This window comes from Tasmannia lanceolata, unplaced genomic scaffold (assembly GCF_043159265.1).
Source record: "Tasmannia lanceolata isolate RefF3 unplaced genomic scaffold, GAP_Taslan_0.1 ptg000006l, whole genome shotgun sequence".
Lineage (NCBI taxonomy): Eukaryota > Viridiplantae > Streptophyta > Magnoliopsida > Canellales > Winteraceae > Tasmannia > Tasmannia lanceolata.
The window spans coordinates 22,188,611-22,211,910 of record NW_027518683.1 but is presented as its reverse complement, the minus strand read 5'-3'; the positions used below and the strand labels follow the sequence as shown (position 1 = coordinate 22,211,910).

Here is a 23,300-nt window from a genome sequence, read left to right as displayed (position 1 = left end):
AGTCAATGGCTTCATTGGCTGTTAAAGAACAATCAAGAATTTGCCGGTTGCTTATAAAGGCACTTTGACAGACCGATATAATTGAAGGAAGAACCACTTTGATACGATCCGCCAGAACCTTTGCGAGGACTTTGTAAAGGCTGCCCACCAAGCTAATCGGGCGAAAATCCGAGCTTTTTGTTGCTCCTTCAATTTTTGGAATGAGGACGAGAAAAGTTGCACCTGTCCCTTTGTCAAGGATGGCTCCCTCAAAAAATTCTATGAAGAATCGAATAATGTCCGATTTTACTGTTTCCCAGCAAGTTTGAAAGAAAGCCAAACAAAAACCATCGGGTCCAGGGGCTTTATCTTTTGCCAGAGAAAATAGTGCTGATCGGATTTCCACCTCAGAGAAAGGGATTTCCAATCCGGCTGAGGCTTCCAGGCTTAAGCTAGCAAAACAAATGTCTTGAGGAATTGGGCGTAACATCCCATCAGCTGAGTATAAAGATCTTTAAAATTCAATAATTTCTTCAATAATTCGCTCCTTGTCAGATACAATCTCCCCCTCCACTTCTAAGGATTCAATTCTGTTCCTTCTTCTGCGAGCACTAGCCATGGCATGGAAGAAGGCTGTGTTTTTATCTCCCTCCACAACCACTTGACTCGAGATCTTTGGCGCCAAGAGATTTCTTTAAGCATCAACAACTCTTTATGCTCTTGAATTAATCTTCCTTGTTGCTCATAATCCTCCGCCGAGGCCAAACCACTCTCTGCCAATGTATTTATCTCCATCAATCTGTCCTCAAGAATCCTCTTCCTGCCTTGGTTCACTTCTTTCTGCTCCTTATCCCACTCTTTTAATTTTCCCTTAATGAAGCGTAATTTTTTGCCTATAACTACGTCCCCTGGACCTTCAAAGACGCTTTCAGACCACCATCGGACTAAGAGAGCCTCCATTTGGGGATTTTCCAGCCAAGCTAATTCAAATCTGAAGGGGGGCGGGCCCCAGAACTCCATTTTAGGAGACAAAAGGAGAGGGCAATGGTCGAAAACTGAATGGGGTAAAGCCTGCTGATAGACTTCAGAATGAATTGCCAACCAGTCACCCGAGAGAAGAAATCGGTCAAGCCGACTCCGGTTCGAACCTCTGGCCCAGGTGAAAGAGGAGCCACCCAAAGGTAAATCTGCGAGCTCGTTGATTGCGATGAAATCAGCGAAAGATCTCATGCCCGCAGTGACTCGCTGACCCCCAAGTCGATCTCTTGATCCTAGAACTTCATTGAAATCCCCCCCGATACACCAAGGAGCGGAACATAGGCGTCGCGTCTGATTTAATTCTTCCCAAAAAAGACACTTCTCAGAGGATGACAAAGGACCATAGACGCCTGAGAAGAACTAGACTGAATTATCATTGCATTTTTGGAAAGCAACGGAGAGAGAGAAAACTCCACGCCAAACATCCGTGCTGTCCCACAAGACTGAATCCCAAGCCACCAAGATGCCCCCTGAAGCTCCTCTGGATGCTAAGAAAGCAAAATTCCAGTCAGTATTGAACCCCATGCTTCTCATATCTATGTTACAGATTTTCTCCATCTTTGTTTCCTGAAGACAAACAACCTCAGGGCGCCGATGTTTAACTAATGCTTTGATTTGAATTCTTTTCTCCCGAGAGCCCAAGCCGTTTATATTCCAGGATAAAATCTTCATTAACAACTGTATTCCGATGAATTCCTCCCCGCCCTGATACCAGACTTTCTTCCTTTTTTCTGGGATGTGAGACCTTTGTTATGCGATCCAGAATCATAATTGATATCCGATTGAAGTCTCACCAATTCGCGCTCCGTGCGTTTCAGGTTTACTTCGGATATGGAGATTGGAGATGACACTCCAGCGACCTCCCGTAGTTCTGCCGCCTTTATGCTAGACCTATATTCCTCAACGGGACCCGGAAATATTAGACCCAGATGAGAACTAATGTGCATGGTATGATCCACCATCAATTCAAGCACATGTTGGGAAGAAACCAAGCCCGAGTCATTCCGTGGAGGGACATAAGAGAGTTCTGAGGCACAAGGCAGGAGCTGAAAGTCAAGATGTGATAGGATATGTTAATTGAACCTTCTTCCTTTTCTGATCTAATTACTGAAATTCTTCTAAATTTTTTTATTGTTGTTCTACCTTCTTCCTTTTTCTGATATCGTGACTGAAATTCTTCTAATTTTAAAACATTTTTAAAGTATATTTTGTTCCTCGCCCGGTGCATCGCACGGGTCTGCAACTGGTATATATAAGAAAGCAAAAAACTCCCATACTAAAAGAAGCATCCAGCCTCCAATCATGTGGATTTAAACGTGTATCCAGCACATGCATTAAAAGTTGTGGGCCAGGAGTGGTCCATCTCGGCCATTAGTCGACCCACCTTGAAAGAAACTTGGCCTCATTCTTTTCATTCGATGAGTCCCATGTAGGCCGTAGGATCCTTGACATTGAAAACATCCTAAGTATTCCAACGACTTTATAATTTAATTAAGTTGGTATGCATTATCATTTATCTTCTCACTAATCTTACAAGGACATATCTTCCTCAGGCTAAGTTTGCTATATTCTAAGTGGAAGTCGTTCCTTCAAAAGAAATTCTCACAAATAATGTTAATAACCCTAAGGGAGATGATATTTTCACTCCCCCTGCATTACATGTGCACTCCCCTTATAATGTGATTTGACGTCAAAAAGCGTTAAAGTTGCCCATTTTTCAGTCAAATCTCGTTATAAGGGGAGCGTGCGTGTAATGCAGGGGGAGTGAAAATATGATCGCCCTAACCCTAAATATCACCTTAAAGTTTTCCAAATAAAAGACAAAACAATTCATAAGAAGAACTTTTCCAATATATATGTAACCAAAATTTTGAAATGGAATTGTCCAAAACAATTCCAAAAATCTTCTCCATAGGATAATCCTAGCCCTCAAATACATTTGGTGTAAAATAGAGTTGACAAATACACAAACCTCCATAAATCAAGCGGTTAGGATGCGATGGAATTGTGTGATTACTGAGATTGTATACGGTGCCTGACACTAGCAGGGCATCCACCCTTGATATTTCTTCCAACAGCAGCCCAATTTTTCAACTTCTTAAGAGGTGGTTGGATCAAATATGTGAATCGAGTACACCTCAAGGATGTCCCAAGTAGAAAAATGCTCTTTTCATAATTTAGCATCACAATCTCTTGAGACTACTAGACAAGATTCAAAGCTATGTTCCCTACTTGTACCTTCCATGCCATCCTCCTTAAAAAGGAAGAATTTGTGAAGTAAAATCTTGCTTTTTCTCTTTTCTCTCTTTTTCCGCCCCCCCCCCCCCCCCCCCCCCGCGTCTATATATATTGGTAATGACAGCCCTCGCATTACTCTTACGAGTTTGGCAACCAAACACTACTGATCACTATTCTATTAGGTAAATCCTAAGTAGATCAAGCGTTACAAATGTTGTTGTCCTCCCTATTGACTACCTATACCACTAATCTACATAGAGACTATCAGCATCCAAACAGTTAATGTATCTTTGACATCCCTGGAAGTAAAAAAAAAATGTGTTAATGGATAAGACCATAATGACTTAAAACTAAGGGTAGAATTGTTATTTTGAAAACTTTCAAAACAAAAAGTGACAGTAGTTTATCCCCGGGACCTTTTGGTAATTATATTTCAAAAGTAATATTTTTGGAAAATGTGAGATACCTAAGGACTATTTGGCATAAATCATCGGTATGAGGGACTCTTGGGCAAAAATCACTTTAAAGAATACTATATGAAACATTGATTAAATTTTAAAAGGGAAATGGTAAATCCTCACCCCTTGTAGGATAATTCGCTCCTCTTTAACTGAATTGACGTTAAAAAGCGTTAAGTCTGCCACATACCCTCTTCTAAAGGGGTGCGAATTATCCTATAGGGGGTGCAAATTTATCATCACCCTTTAAATATTATGATATAAAGATATCTTATGACAGTTTAGAATATGTTTGGGATGCTTACTTGAATGGTATAAGGTTATCACAGATGGGGACTAATTATGCAGACATTTTTAATGAAGAGGAATGATAGATGCAATGGCGCTTAAAGCAGGGCCTTTGAATAGATCCACGTCATTAAGTGCAACCTAATTCAGTTTTTCAACCGACTTTTAAAATGACGTGGATCTATTCAAGGGCCTTTCTCCGGCCCTTGCATAAAGAGGACCCCTGCATCTCTCATTCCTCTTTAATGAATTTTTCCTGAATTTATTTCCTACACCGTGGTAGCAAGGCATAGATCCATCCATATTTTTGCATTTCATTTTAAAGAGTTTTCGCTGAATTTATTGTCCACACGGTGCTAGCAAGGCATAGATCCATTTATATTTTTTGCATTTCAATGTCAACTTCCTAAGATTTTCTGAAGAGAAATAGAGAGACTACCGTGTAAAATATTTGCCAACTCATTTTCCAACATTTGTAGACGAGCCATATTTTTATTATTGAGCAGTCCATCAAGGGTGATCCAAATCGCACTCACCAATTTACACCCAATAATGTTCATTGCTCAAACAAGTTATGAGAAATAGACCTCTTCAAAAGAAATTTGCTCTTGGCATTCTTCATCTTCCACGCCTTCAATACATCGATATTTTCTTGTTTATCTTCCAAAGCTACAACGGCAATGCCACAAACAACCTCCCATAAATCTTCTCCCACTAGATATGACTCCATACACGTTTTTGATATCTTGTAATTTGATTGATTTGGTAACTCAATGCCAAGTCCACCAACCCTTCCACTCATATCCATCTCCAAAGCACTAATTAAACTTTTTTTTTAATTTTATTTTTTAATGATACACCGATTGAAATTCTTCACCAAGAAAATCTTGACAAGAACCAACTACAACCCTTGTAGCTCTGAGACCATGTAGAGAAAGACAGATTTCATAACACTGGAAAATTCTCTTCTCAAATAGTAAAACTGAAGTTTACACTAGCCTAAGATCAACAATCAAAGTAAAATAAGGACAACCACCAAAAGATGCACTTCAATATATGATAGAAAGAACAACACTAAAAGATAAAGAACAGTAAAATGAAGAAAAGCTTCAAGGAGAAAGCTTCATGACATAAACAAAATATGAGACAAGTTGGCCTTTGCTTCAGATACTAGCTTGCGCAGAAGAAAGCTTCAATGGAGGTCTACACAAGAGAGCTTCAATGGAGAGCTTGCTAGTTAGAGGAGAATCTCTACAAAATGGAGTAAATGAGAATAGGCTTAGTCAAAGGAAAGTAGAGAGGTAATGAATTTGGTAAGTGGGAGTAGGTATAGGGAGTTCCAAGGGTTTGAATTTGAAATAGGTGGGTAGTGGGAAAAGATGGAGCAAACATGTGTGGCTCACACATGTGCAAGTTAGGCAAAAATGACCAACATGCCCATGGACACAAAATATATATTTATCCTCACTACATCTCTCAAAAGAAAAGTAAAATAAAAACTACCCAAAAAATACACTTTAAAATTTATCAGATCACTGTCCCCTAGTACCTTCTGAGGGATTGCCTTCAACTTCTTGAGTTGTACTCTAAAGAAAATTTCTTATTTGGGCTTAGTTGGAAGGTTCGACTTGGGAAAAATACCAAACTGCATCAGCAAAGGCCTGGGCGTCCTAGAAAGCTTTCAACAATTCGTTTTAGGAGGCATTTATACTGCCAATTTTTATGGCCATGAACCTCTAGTTCCATACTACTACCATTTGTCGTGCTAGAATTTGAACTATCTTTTCCAAAAGAGATATAGAAGGGAGGACCTCATCATACATTGCTAGCTGGTCAGAGAGATGCTCGATCTATTGAAAGTGTGTAGACTCTCTAAGCCATAAGAGAATCAGATCGACTCCAAGTCAAATAGTATTGCAATTCACTACCCCAAAAGCAGGGATAACTAATTAAGAATATATGAAAGGAAAAAGGAAGGATTAGAAGGATGAAAGATTTGGGAAAACCGATCAGATGTCTTAGGGGCCGAATGGTGGTTGGAAGGGTTAATTGGTTATGTAAGCAACTGATCGGTTTACTAATCAAACATTGGTCATTGGAAGATGATTTGATTGGGAATGGATAATTTCTAAAAGGAATGGTTGATTTTCAGATTGTGGAGTTCTAGATAGATAATCAAGTCACCCAATACACCCGAGTCTGCCAGTCGGCTTCAAATGAGATCAATGGAATGACACACCATACCACTGGTCCACGTAAGAACTGATCTCTGTGGTATTGGATTTTGTCAGAACAGGAGTGAGAACTGATAAATTTGGACGAATCCCCTTCAGATGTGCCTTCTTTTCTTTTAGCAAAAATTGCTCTATGCTTGAGATTGTAAGACCTAGAACAGCCAGGGGATTGCCGTTAATTTTCTGGACAGGAGTCTAGGGGTGCAACTCGGGTCGATTTTTGGGAATTCGGGTTGAGCATTTACCTTGAAATTGGGTCAGGTTCGGGTTGATTCCAATTCATTTTTTAGCAAAAACTCAGCCCGACCCAACCCAAGTTGCACCCCTAGAGAGTACTCAGTAGAATCCAGTCCTAAAGGACTTGTTCATTGCCGCGTGTTATATATATTTTGCTTTATGTAGGCTTTGCTGCTTACAATTCCTCTTAATTTTGGTTAAAGCATGGTTTTTGATTGACGAATTCAGGCATTGATCTTTGAATTAGACCGGGTTCTAAAATGGCCAGATACTTCCCCCAATCAGATCCTACAAGCTGAATCTTAGAGCTGATCCAAATGTCGTGCTGAAGTCCCATTATTTTCTGAAGAGAAAAACTTCGATCCAACATTCCATTTGTGCCCAATTGTTTTTTTTTTTTGTTGTTGACCGAAAGATAACTATACTGATAGAAGGAAGTCTGAACTGAAGGGCGCCCTTCCATAAATAATGTGAAATGGCACCCCCATTGGTTGAAAGTGCATTTAATGCCTTCGAATTTCCCATCTTCAGTACTATTATAAATGTGCTTAAATGCAACCAATGGGGGTGCCCTTTCAACTTATTTATGCAAGGGTGCCCTTCAGTTTTGACTACCTCTACCAATAGAGACAAGAGATTACAAGGGCACGTCAGGGCAAAGTTTGCCCAACATACAAGGAATCCCGCAAGGCTCCTGATTTGGCCAATCGATCTGCAAGATCGTTAGCATTTCTAGGAATATGGACAAAAGAAATAAACCCATCATCATACATTGTAGAAATTTCATCCAAAAGCCTTTACCTTCCATCTGTTCCCTAAATATGCTCATGCCAAGGTGGATAGCCCAAACCTCGGCCTCCGTGGAGTCTGCTAAACCAATCGGCCCTGAAAACACAAGAATTGCAGTCACGTATAATAAGCCGATAGCTTAAATACAGAAAGAGCACACTGCTACTCATTGCTATCAGATTGTTTTTAGTATAAGAGCTTCTGTTATCCGCCGGTGCATCAGACCCTGGGTGACTCAACATGGGATTCCTAGTACTCCTAGGATCTCTCATATGAGTTGGAATTGCACTCTCTTTGTGAAACTCACTTCCCCAAGAAGAGTTGTAGTTGCAAAGGGAGTTTGCAACTCACTCTACATATACACAATAAAGGAGAGGAATTCTAGTCTGGTGAACGTGAGAGCAACCCCCAACTTCACTCTCATTTTCCACTAGTGGGAGAGGATCTCTAAGCTCTTTTAATGCCCTGGGGTTCAGAGAATAGGATAAGGTGATGGTTCTCGTATTTTTCTATTTCTAGCGGACAGTTGGCGTGATTTTGTTGGCCCAAAATTGAAAGGATCGATTGGCAGTGTTGTAATGCATAAGAGCAAGCTAAGGGAGCTAGCGAGATACATGACCAAATGGGCCAGTGTAGAGTTCCACTAAACACACAAATGAAACACCAAAATAAAAGTACTTCTATGTATCATAAAACACTTACAAGTAACTTTTACATATTTCAAAACACCTAGAGGTCGGAGGTTCAATCCCAGCTTACAATCTCCACGCAAATGATATGACACGAACCACTTCCTAAAATAATTAATTACATTAAACACTAAGTTGTAAGTCCTCATGAGTCTTTTAGATATCCTAAGCAACACCATAGAAACTCCCAATAGACTTTTGACAATCTAGCCTAAACATAAAGGACCCTAGAAAACATACTAGGACTCTTTAATTTTCAATACATAATAACTATCCTAGAACACCACATTGATTTTCAACAAAACAAGAAACAATGATTTTGATTTACAATTTCCAATAGATTTTTGATGACGTGAGATGAATCCACCTTTGATCAGTTTTGTTATCATTAAAACCCTATCAGAAAAAATACCATTTAATACAGATTCGTAAATATTTTTTTCATATGAATTTATTGGAAAATTCATTCTTCTTAGAAAGTACAACCTTAAACTGGAGGTTCTGAGAGATACAAGGGCCTTTCTTTTTTTAGAAATAACCATGTAAGAGTTCCTACTTAACAATTGGAAGTGAGATCCTTGCTAATGTAGCAAAGCTCTCCTTCCTAAGAAAGGTGAAAATTGTTAGAAAGAAACATGGAATGAAATAATAACTTCTTGGTGCAGTTTGCCTCAATATGTTCTCCCATTAATTTGAAGTTGGAATTTCAGCCTGACAATTTTTCTTCACCAATCTTGGAATTACTAGAGAACTATCAGCAGGTGAAGTAAGCAGCCCATGTCTTCTTACTTCATTATGATAAGGTACAAAAGATACATATAATCCCAAATTTCGTATCATCTTTATAAGAGGATTTATCTTGCCAGTAAGAGTACATACATAGCTCAGTTTTGTTCCTATATTTTGATTTCTTTGAACATTCTGCTTCAATTGCTGTTGATGGGGACCATAAAAAGCAACAAAGAAATGGCGTATTCCCCTCACTTTAACAATATAAGTGGATAGTGAACTTTAGACAATCCCATTTTATCCTATGACTACATATTTTCAGCTATTCTCTTGATAGCTGAGTATGATCCAATAACAGCGAACATTGCTCCCAGCAGAATAATCAAAATGCACACTGAAACCTGGAAATAAAAGAGAAGATTATGATGATGGTGGTGGTAGTAGTGGTGGTGATGATAACAATTATATCAGTAAAAGCATATTTTTCACATACCTGGAACCAACTTAGTCTTCCTCGCATGATGCTTAGATAGCACGCACTCGGCAAAATAAGAGCCTGTAAAAGTGATAAAAAATGAATTAGCCTTTGAATCTATGTGGGGTTCTCTGTTTAGAGTACAAACATTGATGGCTCTCTGTGATGAGGAACATACTATAAGCATGGTAAGGAGAGATCCCATCAATGCCATCACAAAACCTGCAATCAAAAGTACTCTTTCTAATACTCTTTCCAACCAAGTCAACAAACATCATGAACATTTATAACAATCCAAAAAAAATTCCTGCAGTTTATCACTACGGTTCTTGGACGTCAATTGCCAAGCAAATCGCAACAAAAGCTCTCTTTTCTTCTTTTTTCTTTTGGAACTTCTGTTGGCAAAATCAAATGGAACTTTTGAATGATGTGAAATGGAAATAGTTCTCACCAAAGAATGGAAATGTGAGTGCCACGACTAAGGTTGATAGAACCAAAAGTGTCCTGATTAATATTGAGATGTAATAAGACTTGGCCTGAGAAGAAGGCAACAACTCCTCTAGACTGAGAGCAACAGGGTTGATTGTTAAGGCATACTTTGTAAGTGGGTTCACAACCTACAACACCAAAGACAAGTACAAACTCTTTGATGTCATATCTCTTCTTCATTAGCAGTTAATGCATGACTGTTACTGCCAAGTCAACTCTCAGATGACAGACAAGTAACTAGATTTATAACTTGCAAAAGTAAGATTAAAGTAACGTGGACTATGCCTAGTAATGAGAAAGATGGATGTTTGAATACCGTTGTCCAAACCGCGGTTTTTGATGCTAGGAGTTGTTGAGGCAAGTTTAGACTAAACTGGGACTGTATGGATTCACCAAACATTAGATATCCTGCTACGCCTACTCCGGAATACAGAACCCAACAGATTGTAAAACTGCAGTCAGAAAAACAGTCATCAGAGTAGGCATAAATTCTTAGCAAAACCATGCACGGATTACCCGTCAGTAAAACAGTAAAATTATGGCGAATATGAATATATCCCTGAAACTATCAAGAATTTTACATTAGTTTCCCTCCATTTCTAAAACAGTAAAGATAAACTTGATAGAATCATTGATTTAAATAGTCATATAAGGTGAGGCATTCTGATCATTTGCAATAAAGTATTAATAATTCATAATTTCCAATCACTAATCATCTTCACTTTTTCTTTTTCTTTCTTGAAGAAATGTTGAAGGTTGGTGGCACACCTGACAATTAGAACTGCTGGAAACTGAGAGGGCTTCTTCATAGAGGAATATATATTTGGAAAAACAGCGTGGCCGGAATAACAGAATCCATATAACCCAATTGCAACAGGGACGTTTGCAAGGTCCAAAGCAGTACCACTTTGGTGAAACCCAACTCGATCGACAACCCCCACCCACAACAAGCAAACCGCCACCAGTAATGAGGCAATCACACCACCGGCTGAAATAAAATAAAAAATTCTTTCAGTGATGTAAATTTCTAATTGAAATTGACATGTGAAAATTGACATGTGTGAATCTAGGAGTTTTAAAGAGGGTGAAATACCTGATAGGTATGACAGAAAACTGAGATTTCGAGGCCATACAGTTGGAAGAACAACAATGGTTGTCATGATGGAAAAAAGCTGGTGAGGATTCAGATATAATCCAACTAAATTCATGTGGGCATTAGGGAACAATGATGACATGTTATCACTCATTAGAGTTATGTACTCCACACAGCAAGCCTGCAAAAAAAAAAAACCTTAAACCATAAGCAACAGGCCACTTAAGTAGAATAAGAGATTTGTTATAGAAAAATTAAGATGAAATCCCTCCACTTACATATAGTTCTACGTATAGGACTATCTGCATGGAACCAAGTTCAAGTGTCAGCCTTGGATTAACATAACATAACATGGGCTTCAAGCAACAGACACACCCAAACAGTAATATGACTCATATTATCTGCGCTCGAGCTCAGAAACCTTTTCCTAATATAGAGGGCGAGGTTTGTGAGCTCTAGATCAGACACACACACACACACACACATATATTCATGCACAAATAAAACTAAAGATGAGATGTAGGGTATTTTTATGATATTACAGCTACGCTTAAGCGACCAATTATCCCAAATGCAGCTTGTCCAATATCGGGATAGGTTTGGATTTCAGGAGTGCTTTCCAAGCACTGCTTTAGCAAAATTCCAGTGTAGCAGGAGATGATTCCCAAAGAAAAGAGTAGCAAGAGGCCTAGCCAACCTCCTTCTTTGATTGCGTAAGGGGTTGTAAGCAATCCTACTCCACACAAAACATTGATTCCTGTAAGAAAACCAAGGCCCATCTTGTCAAACCCTTGAATATGTACTCAAACACATGTAAAAATGTATTTTTTTATTTGGACTATTTAAACTAACGAAATTTGAAGCTCTATTTGACCCATCTAGTGGGTACAAACTAGGAAGTGCTGTGTGAAAATCATCGAAAAACAGAGAATTTAGACGACAACAAAAAAAAAACAATTGCAAACACGAGATTTACTTGGTTTGACATATTATGTGACTACATCCACAGGCAAAGGCGATCCAGGAGCTTCCACTATAGGCAAAGATTACAAAATTACAAGATACTCAAAAGGTCTACGATCAAAACCTTGCATAGGATCTCAACTCTATACATGGGATAGAGTGAGACACAGACATAATAAATCTTTACCTTTGCTTGAATTCTATCAAGCCACCAAAAGATTACTTGTACATCTTCTCCAATATTTTCTCTAAATCAACTATTTTGTACTTCTATCAAGTCCAAAGAAAGCTTGAACTTCTCTCCTCGTTTTCACTTATTTTTGTAATATTTATTTTCTACTAAAAATGATTCACTCGATTATGATTTTGAGAATGAAACGATAATTGACAATGATATACTTGATCCTCGTATGATACACCACAATGTATAATGTTCATGTCATGTGGTATGCCAAAGTCACCAACTAGGCCTTCATACTACATGCTTATGCCATTGACAAAGTAACTATGTACTATAAGTTGACATCCAACTTACTACAATACCAGCAAGAGTGAAGACATAGCCCATAATGCCCATTCCCTAGCAAAATTAGAATACACAAACCTAATACACCTATATAGTACCACTATCCCTATAAATACCAGACCAACACTTAGGGTGTGTTAATCAAGCATTAGAATCGACACTGATTATGCTCGACTCCAGCATTTAGCTTTAAAAAAATGAAAACAGGGGCTAGAATTGACAAGGAGCAAAATTAATAGGGGAAAAAACCGAAATCTATGTCCCAACCCACTATATTGCATCAGTAGGGTAAGAATGTCCGAAATCCATTACAGGTATCAAGTGTCGAATTCGGAAAATCTCAAAAAGAAAAATTCGTATATTCGCTAAAATATTTTGATCAATTCTTAAATTTTAATTATAACAAGTAATATATTGAAATTTTTAATAAGTTAAGTAAATATAATATTTTATTTCCATATAAAAAACTTACTGATAGGATCAATAAAACTCAAAACACGGGAGACCTAGAAGTATCACCATGAATCATAAAGTATTGGAATCTGAGATGTGTCCCACATGGTTACTTCACCTAATGAGAATAATCCATGTAACATAGCCACCCCAAGAAGTGGTATTCCGATTCCACCCTCGTAAGAATAAAATTTTATTAGATTTTTTTGAATTAAATATTTATTTTAATTATTTTCCATTCTGTTTATAGAGGCAATCAGAATAGGAATTGGAATAAGATAGTGATTCTGATTCCACATTTCGGCAATCCAAACGCAGCCCTATCATGATAGAAAAGGACATAGTTGGGACAAGAAAAGTGCTAGTTCATTAAGAATATTTTAGTCAAGGAGATTTTAGTCATCTGACTTAAGGTATTTAAGATCATGATTGTAAACACTATGGTTGAATGAATATTTTAATATTTGCATGCTGCCAAAGAGAAGGTGAAAAAATAAAGAAGGGAAGTAATATATCCGCCCCTTTGGAGTATCAATGACTACAGAGGGGCTAATGTACTTCACATCAGAAGCATTCAATGGGCCTGATTGCCACGTACACTGCTGCTGGGCGTCCCAAGTAATCCAAAGGGACGGATATATCACTTCCCCAAAAAAACGGGTTAGGAGTAATACTACCCTTACCAGGAGGATGGGAATGAGTAATGTTTGTAGCCCGTCCTCCCCAAGGATTGGCAAGAGTAATGTTTGTATCCTGGCCAAAAGATTGACTTGGAAGGAGTAATATTCTATCCCGGAAATCTGGATGGAGTAATATTTGTACCGTATCCAGAGGATTTGGGGAGTAGTAATCTTTGTATCCTGTCCAGAAGATTGATTGGGGGATGCCTATCTCTTCTACCAAAGGAACATCACACGACAGACCCAGATTTTAGAACTTAAAGATTCAATATGAAGAGTGCCCATTATTCGACACTTCTTCGATGCCCTCCCTATGAAGAGTGCTCCTTATTCCAACTTGTGTCGGATTCAACCCAAAAAAGGTTGGATCGGGTTGGGTCTTTTTCAGGTCGGGTTCGGGTTCTGGTTGGGGTTTTCTAACCCAGGTTGAGTTCGGGTTGGGTTCGGGTTGGGGGCTTGGGCAATCCAATTTGAGTGAAACCCGAATTTTTGTTTTTGTTTTTAGTAAGCTTAACAACTCATGTTGAGTCAGGTTGGAACTCAAGTCGGGTCGGATTCGGGTTGGAAAACAAGGAGTCTTTGGGTTGGGTTGAACCTAATCGGGTTGGAACTCAGGTCGGGTCAGGTTTGGGTTGGAAAACAAGGATTCTTTGGGTTGGGTTGAACCTCATCGGGTTGGAACTCAGGTCGGGTTGGGTTCGCGTTGCGTAAATGGTTCCTTGGGCTGGGTTCAGGATGGCCTCAACCCGACCTGATTGCACCCCAAGAGACTAGAGATCCCTATTAGACCCTGCACCGCCGCATGGCTCTTTGAAAAGGGAAGTGAAATATTCGCCCCCTTTGTTTTACTTGGGACAGCCTCATCTAGTGTAATTATGACTTCTCTTTTACCGTACAGGGGGGGGTAGGGGGGAGAAAGAAATGTGAATCCCAGGAGAAAAGGCATTATTCTAAAGGCTTTTGACAGCTGGTTAAATAATAAAAGACAAGGTGAGTTGTGTCCATATCAAAACATGGTATGCGCTTCCTCTAGTGTTGCTTCCTCTGGTGTTATCATGTTGCCCATGCCTACCGACATATCGACATGGATAATACATTAAATGAGTCAAAAGTATTGCGTGGGGATTTTTAGCCCAGACATGTGTTAAATGTTTGTACATGTTGCAAGGACCACAACATTTATTCACAAACATCCCACATCATTAGGTGAACCACAACATTTATTCACTAACGTCTCACTCTATGGCACGTAGCATCTTACTACTCACTAGTTTTCAGTGAGATGTTTTTGGTAATGAAATATCTATGGTATGCTCTGCCTAGTGGTTCTGTCTCACATGCCAAAAACATAGTACGTGGGTCAACTTGGGCCTAGGATTTTAATATCTTTAACCATACAAAGCAAGGGGTGTAAATGGATATTCGAAAATTCGATTATCGTCCGCATCCGAATCTGTTCAAAGCGACTATTATCCGGATCCGTTTCAAGCGGATATTATCCGAATCCGAAAAGTTAATCCTTTTTATTTATTATTAATAATATCATTAATATTTATTTTTAGTAATAACACACTATCTTTTGTTTCTAAAAGAAAAGTGAATTTCCTTTTTAGAAAAAAAAAAACAAAAAAAACAAAAACAAAAAGTGTCTTTGGTAGGAAATGAAGTAATCTCTCATTTTAAGGGCATTTTTGGAATTTGACATGGCTTCTTTATGAAACAACAAATGTGGGCTGTAGGATGAAAGAGACAAATGGATGATGGTGATTGAAAGAAGATGTCATAGCTTCTTGAGAATTCTAAAGCAAAAAAGCCATCTAGGTCATTGATGGTAAATGGACGGCCCAGAACAATTTTCCAACTTAGGGCTATAGAAAAACCCAAAATACAATTAAAAGATGGACTTCTAAGGTTTGCAAGGAGAAACGAGAGAGGAGAAAGGAGGAGGCTGAGACACCATCTTCGGCATTCCTTGGTGCCTCCAACCCCACCAAAATCCGTCGCCGCCCCTCTCATTTCCAACCCCATTTCTCTTCATCTTCCACAATCAGCACTCCCACTTCCCCTGTTCAAAATTGCCCAAACTCATTCCATCATATACAAAAAAAAAAAAAAAAAAACCCCAAAGACCACTGTCAACACCATCATTCATCCCCACCGCCTCTCTCTCTCTCTCTCTCTCTCTCTCTCTCTCTCTCTCTACCTTTCTTTTAAAAGGGAGAAGAGGATCTCATATATTTTATGGTTTGAGAGTTAATTTTGTGAAGAGAAGGTAGAGATCTGGTTTTAGGGTTTGAAAAATTCATTCGAGGAGTAAGAAGGAGAAGATAAAGTGCTGCAATAAAATGTTCGAATTTACTAGATAAACGGATACGGATAATATATGAATTCGAACAATATCCGGCGGATACGAATTCGGTTATAGATATTAAATATCTGTCAAATCCGAATTCGAATCCGAATTCAGATAGTGTATACTGTAATCGAATTTGGATATAGTCATATCCAATTCGAATTCGATCCGTTTACACCCCTACAAAGCATCATGCAAACAAAAGTTTTCCCCTCGAGCTATCTTGTGTTAAGGCTTCTCCATTAAAGGCTTATTTAGCAATATAATGGAAAAATATTCCAAGGAATATTCTTGGGTCTACTTGTGAGAATTGAGAGGTGGGATGGAGGGGAGCATGAAAAAGGCCTGAAGAGATTTCTCATTCTCTCTCCACTCGTTTCCTCAAGTCTCTCTCCACCCTTCTTCTCAACTCTTTCACAATTAGGCCCACCAATATTCAATGGAATAATTTTTCATGATTGCTTAGAACTGCCCAATGTGAGGGAATTTTGATGTGAGGCTCATCAATCAGAAAGGCCTTTGAGATAAAATTCTGCATGCATATGTACATTTTATATTTATAAAGAGGGATTTGCTAGGCAATTTCGCAAGAAGCCATTTTGCGGCTCACGTTTTCAGAAGAAAACAGATTTTGTCTTATTCATTTAATTCATCTGAGGTGGCTTTTCTCTACTAAAAACGCGAGCTGCTAAATGGCGATCTGCGAATTGCCTAGCAAATCCCTTATGAAGATGAAGAAAAAGTTTTAGAGTATCAAACCATTTACGACTGCTTGAGGGAAAGAAGACTGATGGGATTGAACTTTATCACGGTGCGAAAGATTTTGTGAAAAATTCTTTGATTGAATGTCCTCAGCCGAACGATGCAGGGTTGGATTATCTCCCTCTAAGTCTGTTGGAATGAGGAGCTTACACAATGCAGAGTCCATTTCTGGAGTTGGTTCTGTTTTTGTTTTGTGGGAAGAAGGCCAAAATAATCTGCTTAATCCCCTCAAACTCCATCTCCCTTGAAAACCAACATTTGGGGAAGTCAAACTGCTCTTCATTTTCATGGATGAATGGACTCCCTTACTGCACCCACAAAAGAAATCAATATGTAATCAAACCACCTCCAAAGTACACAACATAACCCATGGAGAAGAAATCCAAGAAAATAAAGACAGAACGAGAGAGGAAGATGTTAGAGTTCCTTCTTAGGACATGATTGAATCCATACAACTGTATGGATTATGTGAAGGAATATTAGACAAGACCATATATTGTACCTTCTATGTATAATATCTTTCTATTTTTCACCTTCAATTGGGTTCCTTAAATGTATGTCTATCTTTCTTTTCTCTTCAATCACAATATTAAATATGGGACATGGTTCACCAAATCTTGCCTTTGGATTAGGTGCTAATATTGTCGGATTAGATTAAGCTTATAAAGAAGTTAGGCTAGACCTATGAGACTCAGATTTTAATTATTTCATTCCTAAATCTTATCACTCTACATTTTATAATTTGAGGAAAGATATACTGAAGGGCGCCCTTGCAAAAACCGGCACACCCATTGGTCCATCTCAAGAAAGTGGCACAGAAAAATATGGAAAAGGCGTTGGCAAATACAAAATTAAATGAACAATAAATTCACTTCATTAACAATGACCAATAAGGGCTCCTCACCCTTCAGTCTATATATCATTCCTCTTATAATTTATATCTTACCGATTATGATTAATGTAATAAATTAAGATTAGTTTAGTGTGAAACAACCAATTACTACAAAAGCTTAAGGTGTTAGAGTTGATGTTGTCTAATCATTTATACTTCAACACTTCCCCTCACACGTTTAGTTTAGTGTGAATTGTGAAACAACCATTTTCTATGAAAGCTTAAGCAATAGGGTTGATGTTATTTAATCATTTATACTTCAACATTATGAAGAGAAGTAGCATTCGAAAGAGCCCCGACGGGTGTGGCTCTTCGGCATAAGTCTCGGGTTTGCTCCCTGGAGACGTGTGATCGAATCCCACTCGGGTAATGCACGTGCTGACGGGCTATTGCGCACATCCGTAGGGAATAATCCTACTTCCGAAAGGGGTGAAGACACCCTACGTCACCAAAAAAAAAAAAAAAAAAAAAGTAGCATTCGAAAATGACCTTTTGTTTTTTTTTTGTTTTTTGATGGCCAAGCTGGGATGACATAAATAGAGGATAAGTGTGTGTCCTATATTTCTAGAAGTTATTTACGTAGGTCCTACCACGTGGCTTATGCTATTGGTAGTTCATGCCGTAAGTCAGGTGGGTAAGCTAAAATAAAGACAAAGAAATTAAGAAATGATATCCCCAATCCTTTACACGACAACCACACGACCTAGCTTGTTGACTCGCTAGTTATTACTTTTGTCTTGATTAGAATCAATTAAAAAAGTGAAAAAACCAGAGACGACCTATAGCTTGTTGCCTTGCATATTGTGACAAGCTTTAAATGCTAATTAAGAGTGTAAAACAAAGTGAGTAGTGCTATTATCAAAATATGGTAGCTCTATATTACAAAAAAAAAGGGATTTGCTAGTGCCATTATCAAAATATGTAACAGGCGAAGCAGAATAAAGGAAAATGATATCACCACAACCATATTTTGATATTTTCACAAACCATCTTGTCTTTTAGGATTTGAAGACCTGAAAAAAGGTTATTACATTTGGCAAAAAGCTCCCACGAGCCAATCAAAAAAGAAAAGAAAGGTTATTGCATTTCCCGAAGTAAATTAAGAGGGGATGACCAGAGTTCAGAATTTCAGGAGAAAAATGGAGAGTTCTGTAACATCAGGATTAAAACATATACGAAGAAGGAATTCGAAGAATATTATGTTTCCTTTCTTCCTTTTTTTTTTCCATGACTTATTACTTCTCTTTAATGAGGAACATTTGAGAGGGTAGATAAGAGTAAATATGAAACATAAACCAAGAAAATGAAGATCAACACAAAAGAGGAACTAACCTTATTAGAAGTAATGAAGCACTTGTGAGAAGATAGATAAGACTAAGAGCAAATATGTCTCTAGACTGTCTATACCTAAGTGTAGAAGTAGCAAAGAACAATGGAGATCAACTCAAAAGATGAACTATGCTGATTCAAATTAATGAGGAAATTCTGAGGGGATAAATAAGACTAATTTGTGAAGAAGGAACCATGTGGGCAGCAGCAAAGGAAAATGGAGATGAACTAACCTGATTCGTGGAGATTTGAAGAATCCAACCTTTAAATGGAGAGTTGTCTGAAAGAGCAACTTAGATTTCAACCTATTGCTCAAAAGAGGGTCTCTCTATGCCTTTTTGCAACTTTTACAACGATGGAAACAAAAAAAACTGAGGGGAAATAATAACTACTGAGAAGACAAAACCAGCAAAGAAATTAATGAGTCCCATGATACAATAAAGGAGGAATATATAGGAAAACAAAGAACTCCCATACTAAACATCCAATCTCCAATATTCATGTGGATTTAAACGTGTATCCAGTACATTGGATGCTTTAAAGGTTGTGAGACAGGAGTAAGTGGTCCATCCTGGCCATGTGAGTTTCTGACAAAAGATCGTATACTGTCTCATTAGTTCGACCTACCTTGACAGAGAAAGAAACTTGGCCTCATTCTTTTCATTTGACGAATCACATGTAGGTCTTGACATTGAAAATATCCTAAGGATTCAAACGACTTTGTAATTTAATTAAGTCAGCATGCATTATCGTTTATCTTCTCACTAATCTTACAAGCACATATCTTGATCTTCCTTAGCTTAAGTTTGTTATATTCTCCACGTGGAAGTTGTTCCTTGGAAAGAACTTCTCACCTTTCTACGATGCGAATCTGCTGAGGAATATTTGAAAATGGTTTCCAAAAGGACAAAAATATTCATGATAAGAATTTTAATTTCCAAAATAACCAAATTTTTGAAAAGGAATTGTCCAAAACAATTCCAGAAATTTTCTCCATAGAATTATCCTAACCCTCAAATACATTTGGTGTAAAATAGAGGTGACAAGAAAACAAACCTCCACAAATCAAGTGGTTACGATAGGGTGGAATTGTGTGCTTACTGAGATTTTATACGGTGCCCAACTAGCGGGGCATCCACCCTTGCTATTTCATTGAACAGCAGTGTAATTTTTCAACTATTTAAGAGGTTGTTGTTAGAGTAATTAGGTCAAGCAAGAGGTTGCTTGAAGCATTACACCCAAGGTATCTAATTTGGAATACCAAGTTTGTTGCCTCCAGCCCCTATATATATTAGATACACTAAGGTTTTAATAGGTCAGTGGGCTCTAGCCTAAATAGGCCCACTACACCGGTCCATTATCTTATTGGGCTTATATTAGAACATACATGGGTTATATTATATACCCAACAATCTCCTCCTATGTTCTACATATAGCACAATCCAATAGATAGTTAATGTGATGTCCAAATAAAATTATTGAATCATCCATATCACCATATCAATAAAGATATGTAATCCAACTGAAAATAAAATATTTTAAAGAATAATCAAGAGTTTTAGAAATAATCTAAACTCAAACATAAGCAGTTTCACATGTAGGTGAACTATTTAATCAACCGAAAAGAAAATAATAGTTCTCACTGCTCTATAAGGATTCACTCATCAAGTAAATCATCATCATCAAGATCCAAATTGAGGCAATCTCCTCCATTTTCGCCAATTCCTGTAAATTACCAAATATGAATTTCATTAAAAATGAATCCAATCATTTGTGTATTTTACTAAAGGTATCTAGTTCTACCAGAAGAACTTAGTACAATTTCGTAATGACTGAAAAAATAAATATCAATATCAATAAGCATAAATGTCAAGTTTCAATCAAGAACAAGACCTAAACAGTTTCTTTTACAAAGAACCATTTCATGTTTCCATTTGGAATGTTACAGGCATCATATCCAAATTGAGTTAAGTTGAATCATCAAGTTTGGAATGAAACAACCTTTCCCAAGAAGGACATATCATCAAATGTGGAATGACATAAAGACAACTGTAAACATCATTGAAACATATCAAGTGCTTATCTTTGCCAAGATAGTAAGATTCAAAAAATTCAAAATAATATGAATGTAGGTTAAGACACGTCTACACAGTCTTTAACCCCATCTCCCTCACAGTTTTGAATATTCGATCTTTGTTCAGTCCCTTCGTAAGAACATCGGCCATATTATCCTTCGATCTCACATCAACCAAAGTGATAATACCTTGTTCTAGAAGATAATTCAGCGTGGCATGTTTCAGCCTGACATGTCTCCTCTAACCATTAAAGAGTGAGTTTTTCACAATCGTAATTGTAGCTTGATTATCACAGAACAAACTTAAAGAGTTAATCTTTAAATGGGTCAATGGAATGTCCAGGATCAGATCTCTTATCCACTCTGCTTCATCTCCTGTAGAAGCTAAAGCATAAAGTTCTGATTCCATAGATGACAGAGCAATACAAGTCTGTCTCTTTGACTTCCATGCAACAACGGCTCCACCCAGTGTAAAAACATAACTATTGGTAGATTTACTGTGTCCTAATTCTGAGCCCCATGATGCATCAGAATACCCTTCCAGAATAGGAGGATGGCCATTATAACATAGAGCACATCCTTGAGTACCCTTTAGGTATCTCATCAGCCTCATAAGGGCATCCCAGTGCTCATGGCCAGGATTACTAGTGAAACGACTCAGCATGCCAACTGTAAAGGCTATGTCTAGCCTACTGCAACTCATAGCATACATGAGACTACCACTCAGTTTAGAATAATCTAACTGATTCACACTGTCTCCTTCATTAGAGATAAGCTTCTTGGTATAATCAAATGGTGTCTCAATCGGTTTACACTCACTATATCCCCATGTAGAAAGTAGTTTTTCAATATAATGGGCTTGGCTAAGAGTAATCCCTTGCCTTTCAAAACTTACTTTCATACCAAGAATGGTGTCAACCACACCAAGATCTTTCATGTCGAATTCTTGAGCCAAAATGGTTTTCACGTCACTCACTACAGAGAGCCCGGAACCAAGAATCAACATATCGTCTACATACAAGCAAATAATCGCAACCTTATTTGACACAGAACGAAAGTAAAGGCATTTATCTGAGTAACTGGTCTGAAAACCAAAGTTCTTTACTACCTTGTCAAATTTTTGATGCCACAATTTAGGTGCTTGTTTAAGACCATACAAAGATTTGTGTAACTTACAAACTTTGTTCTCAAAACCCTCCATAACAAACCCTTCAGGTTGGTTCATGTAGATTTTCTCTGTGAGGTCTCCATTAAGGAAAGTCGTTTTTACATCCATTTGATGCACAACATACTTCTCAATAGAAGCCAAAGCAAGAAGAATTCATATCGTTGCCAAATGACAGACCGGTGAGTAAACATCAAAGTAGTCTATCCCACTGACTTGAGTATAGCCCTTAGCTACTAAACGTGCTTTATACCGAGCTATGGATCCGTCAGGATTAAGTTTCTTCTTCAAAATCCACTTACAGCCCACAGTCTTAGCCCCTTTTGGCAAATCGACTAGCTGCCAAATTTGATTTTGTAACAGAAAGTTCATTTCATCATCAATGGCTTCTGCCCACAACAATGAGTCCCTAGATCTCATCGCTTCCTTATAGGTTGACGGATCAATCTCTACATGGTAGGTCACAAAGTCCTCACCAAAGTTCTTGGGTACTCTATCTCTTGTAGAAACTCTTAAAGGTTCTGATGTAGAAATCAGTGTAGGACAGGTGTCAGAAATATTCTGTTCAAACTCTACATGCGATTCGGTAACTATCTCAGTATCGCCAGGTAGGTTCAAACCATGATCTCTGAGAAATTTATTCTCAAAAAATACTGTATCTCTAGATTCTATAACCAAATTAGTAGATAGATCCAAAAACCGATCAGCAGCACTATCTTCTGCACCACCTAGATAAACATAAGTGTTTGTTCTAGTCCTACCTTAGGTCTCCTAGGGTCTTGTATCCTCACATAAGCAATACAGCCCCAAGTCTTAAGAGTCTCATATCTACAAGGATGTTTATGCCATAACTCATAAGGAGTAGTGGTCAACTTAGAGTGTGGTACTCTATTCAGGATGTGATTTGCAATTAAGGCTGCTTCTCCCCAATAGCTAGTAGGCATGCTAGCTGTCAAAACATAGAGTTTAACATTTTAGTTAACGTCTGGTTCTTACGTTCAGCTATGCCATTAGATTGAGGTGAGTAAGGAGCAGTAGTTTCAAGTATTATGCCCTGAGAGGCACATAATTCCTTGAACTCTGTCAAAGTGTAGTCTCCTCCTCTATCACTCCTAAATCGCTTAATTTTCAAGTTCAATTGATTTTCAACACGATTCTTGAAAATTTTAAATTTATCAAAAGCTTCATCTTTCAATTTTAGGAGATAAATATGACAATATCTATAAAAATCGTCTATAAAAGTGATTAAATACTTCCGACCACCTCGAGTAGTGAAACTTTTAAAGTCATAGAGGTCAGAATGTATTAATTGAAGAAGTTGTGTGCTTCTAGAAACCGAACGAAAAGGTTTTCTAGTGATCTTCGTT

The 23,300-nt window shown here is 38.0% G+C and overlaps 2 protein-coding genes across 3 annotated transcripts; both read right to left on the bottom strand.

Moving 5' to 3' along the window:
• Nucleotides 1-555: 555 nt before the first annotated feature.
• Nucleotides 556-1,209, bottom strand: LOC143878842 (uncharacterized). Its single transcript, XM_077381060.1, has one exon. It carries the CDS (start codon nucleotides 1,207-1,209, stop codon nucleotides 556-558), a length of 654 nt encoding a protein of 217 aa, XP_077237175.1.
• Nucleotides 1,210-8,591: 7,382 nt separating this feature from the next.
• On the bottom strand, nucleotides 8,592-19,202 carry LOC143880107 (amino acid transporter AVT1C-like). 2 transcript variants are annotated; one of them, XM_077382859.1, is made up of 12 exons: nucleotides 18,928-19,202; nucleotides 18,698-18,772; nucleotides 16,471-16,781; nucleotides 11,279-11,493; nucleotides 11,015-11,038; nucleotides 10,737-10,917; nucleotides 10,412-10,631; nucleotides 9,960-10,095; nucleotides 9,606-9,771; nucleotides 9,333-9,376; nucleotides 9,173-9,235; nucleotides 8,592-9,080 (listed from the first exon to the last, which is right to left on the bottom strand). In XM_077382859.1, the coding sequence occupies exons 3-12, from the start codon at nucleotides 16,760-16,762 to the stop codon at nucleotides 8,988-8,990; spliced, it is 1,434 nt and encodes a 477-aa protein (XP_077238974.1). In that variant the 5' UTR covers nucleotides 16,763-16,781; nucleotides 18,698-18,772; nucleotides 18,928-19,202; the 3' UTR covers nucleotides 8,592-8,987. The 2 variants fall into 2 exon arrangements, with proteins under 2 accessions (XP_077238974.1, XP_077238973.1); XM_077382858.1 differs by lacking the exon at nucleotides 18,698-18,772.
• Between the last annotated feature and the right edge of the window lie 4,098 nt (nucleotides 19,203-23,300).

What these genes read in the sequence shown, in the direction of transcription:
- LOC143878842 (XM_077381060.1), bottom strand. Translation starts at nt 1,209, where the DNA reads ATGAGATCTTTCGCTGATTTCATCGCAATCAACGAGCTCGCAGATTTA.
- LOC143880107 (XM_077382859.1), bottom strand. Translation starts at nt 16,762, where the DNA reads ATGAAAATGAAGAGCAGTTTGACTTCCCCAAATGTTGGTTTTCAAGGG. An exon ending in AAACCGCGGTTTGGACAACG is followed by an intron (nt 9,772 to 9,959) that starts GTATTCAAACAT and finishes TTGGTGTTGTAG; the next exon opens with GTTGTGAACCCACTTACAAA. An exon ending in ACTCACATTTCCATTCTTTG is followed by an intron (nt 9,377 to 9,605) that starts GTGAGAACTATT and finishes TTTTGATTGCAG; the next exon opens with GTTTTGTGATGGCATTGATG.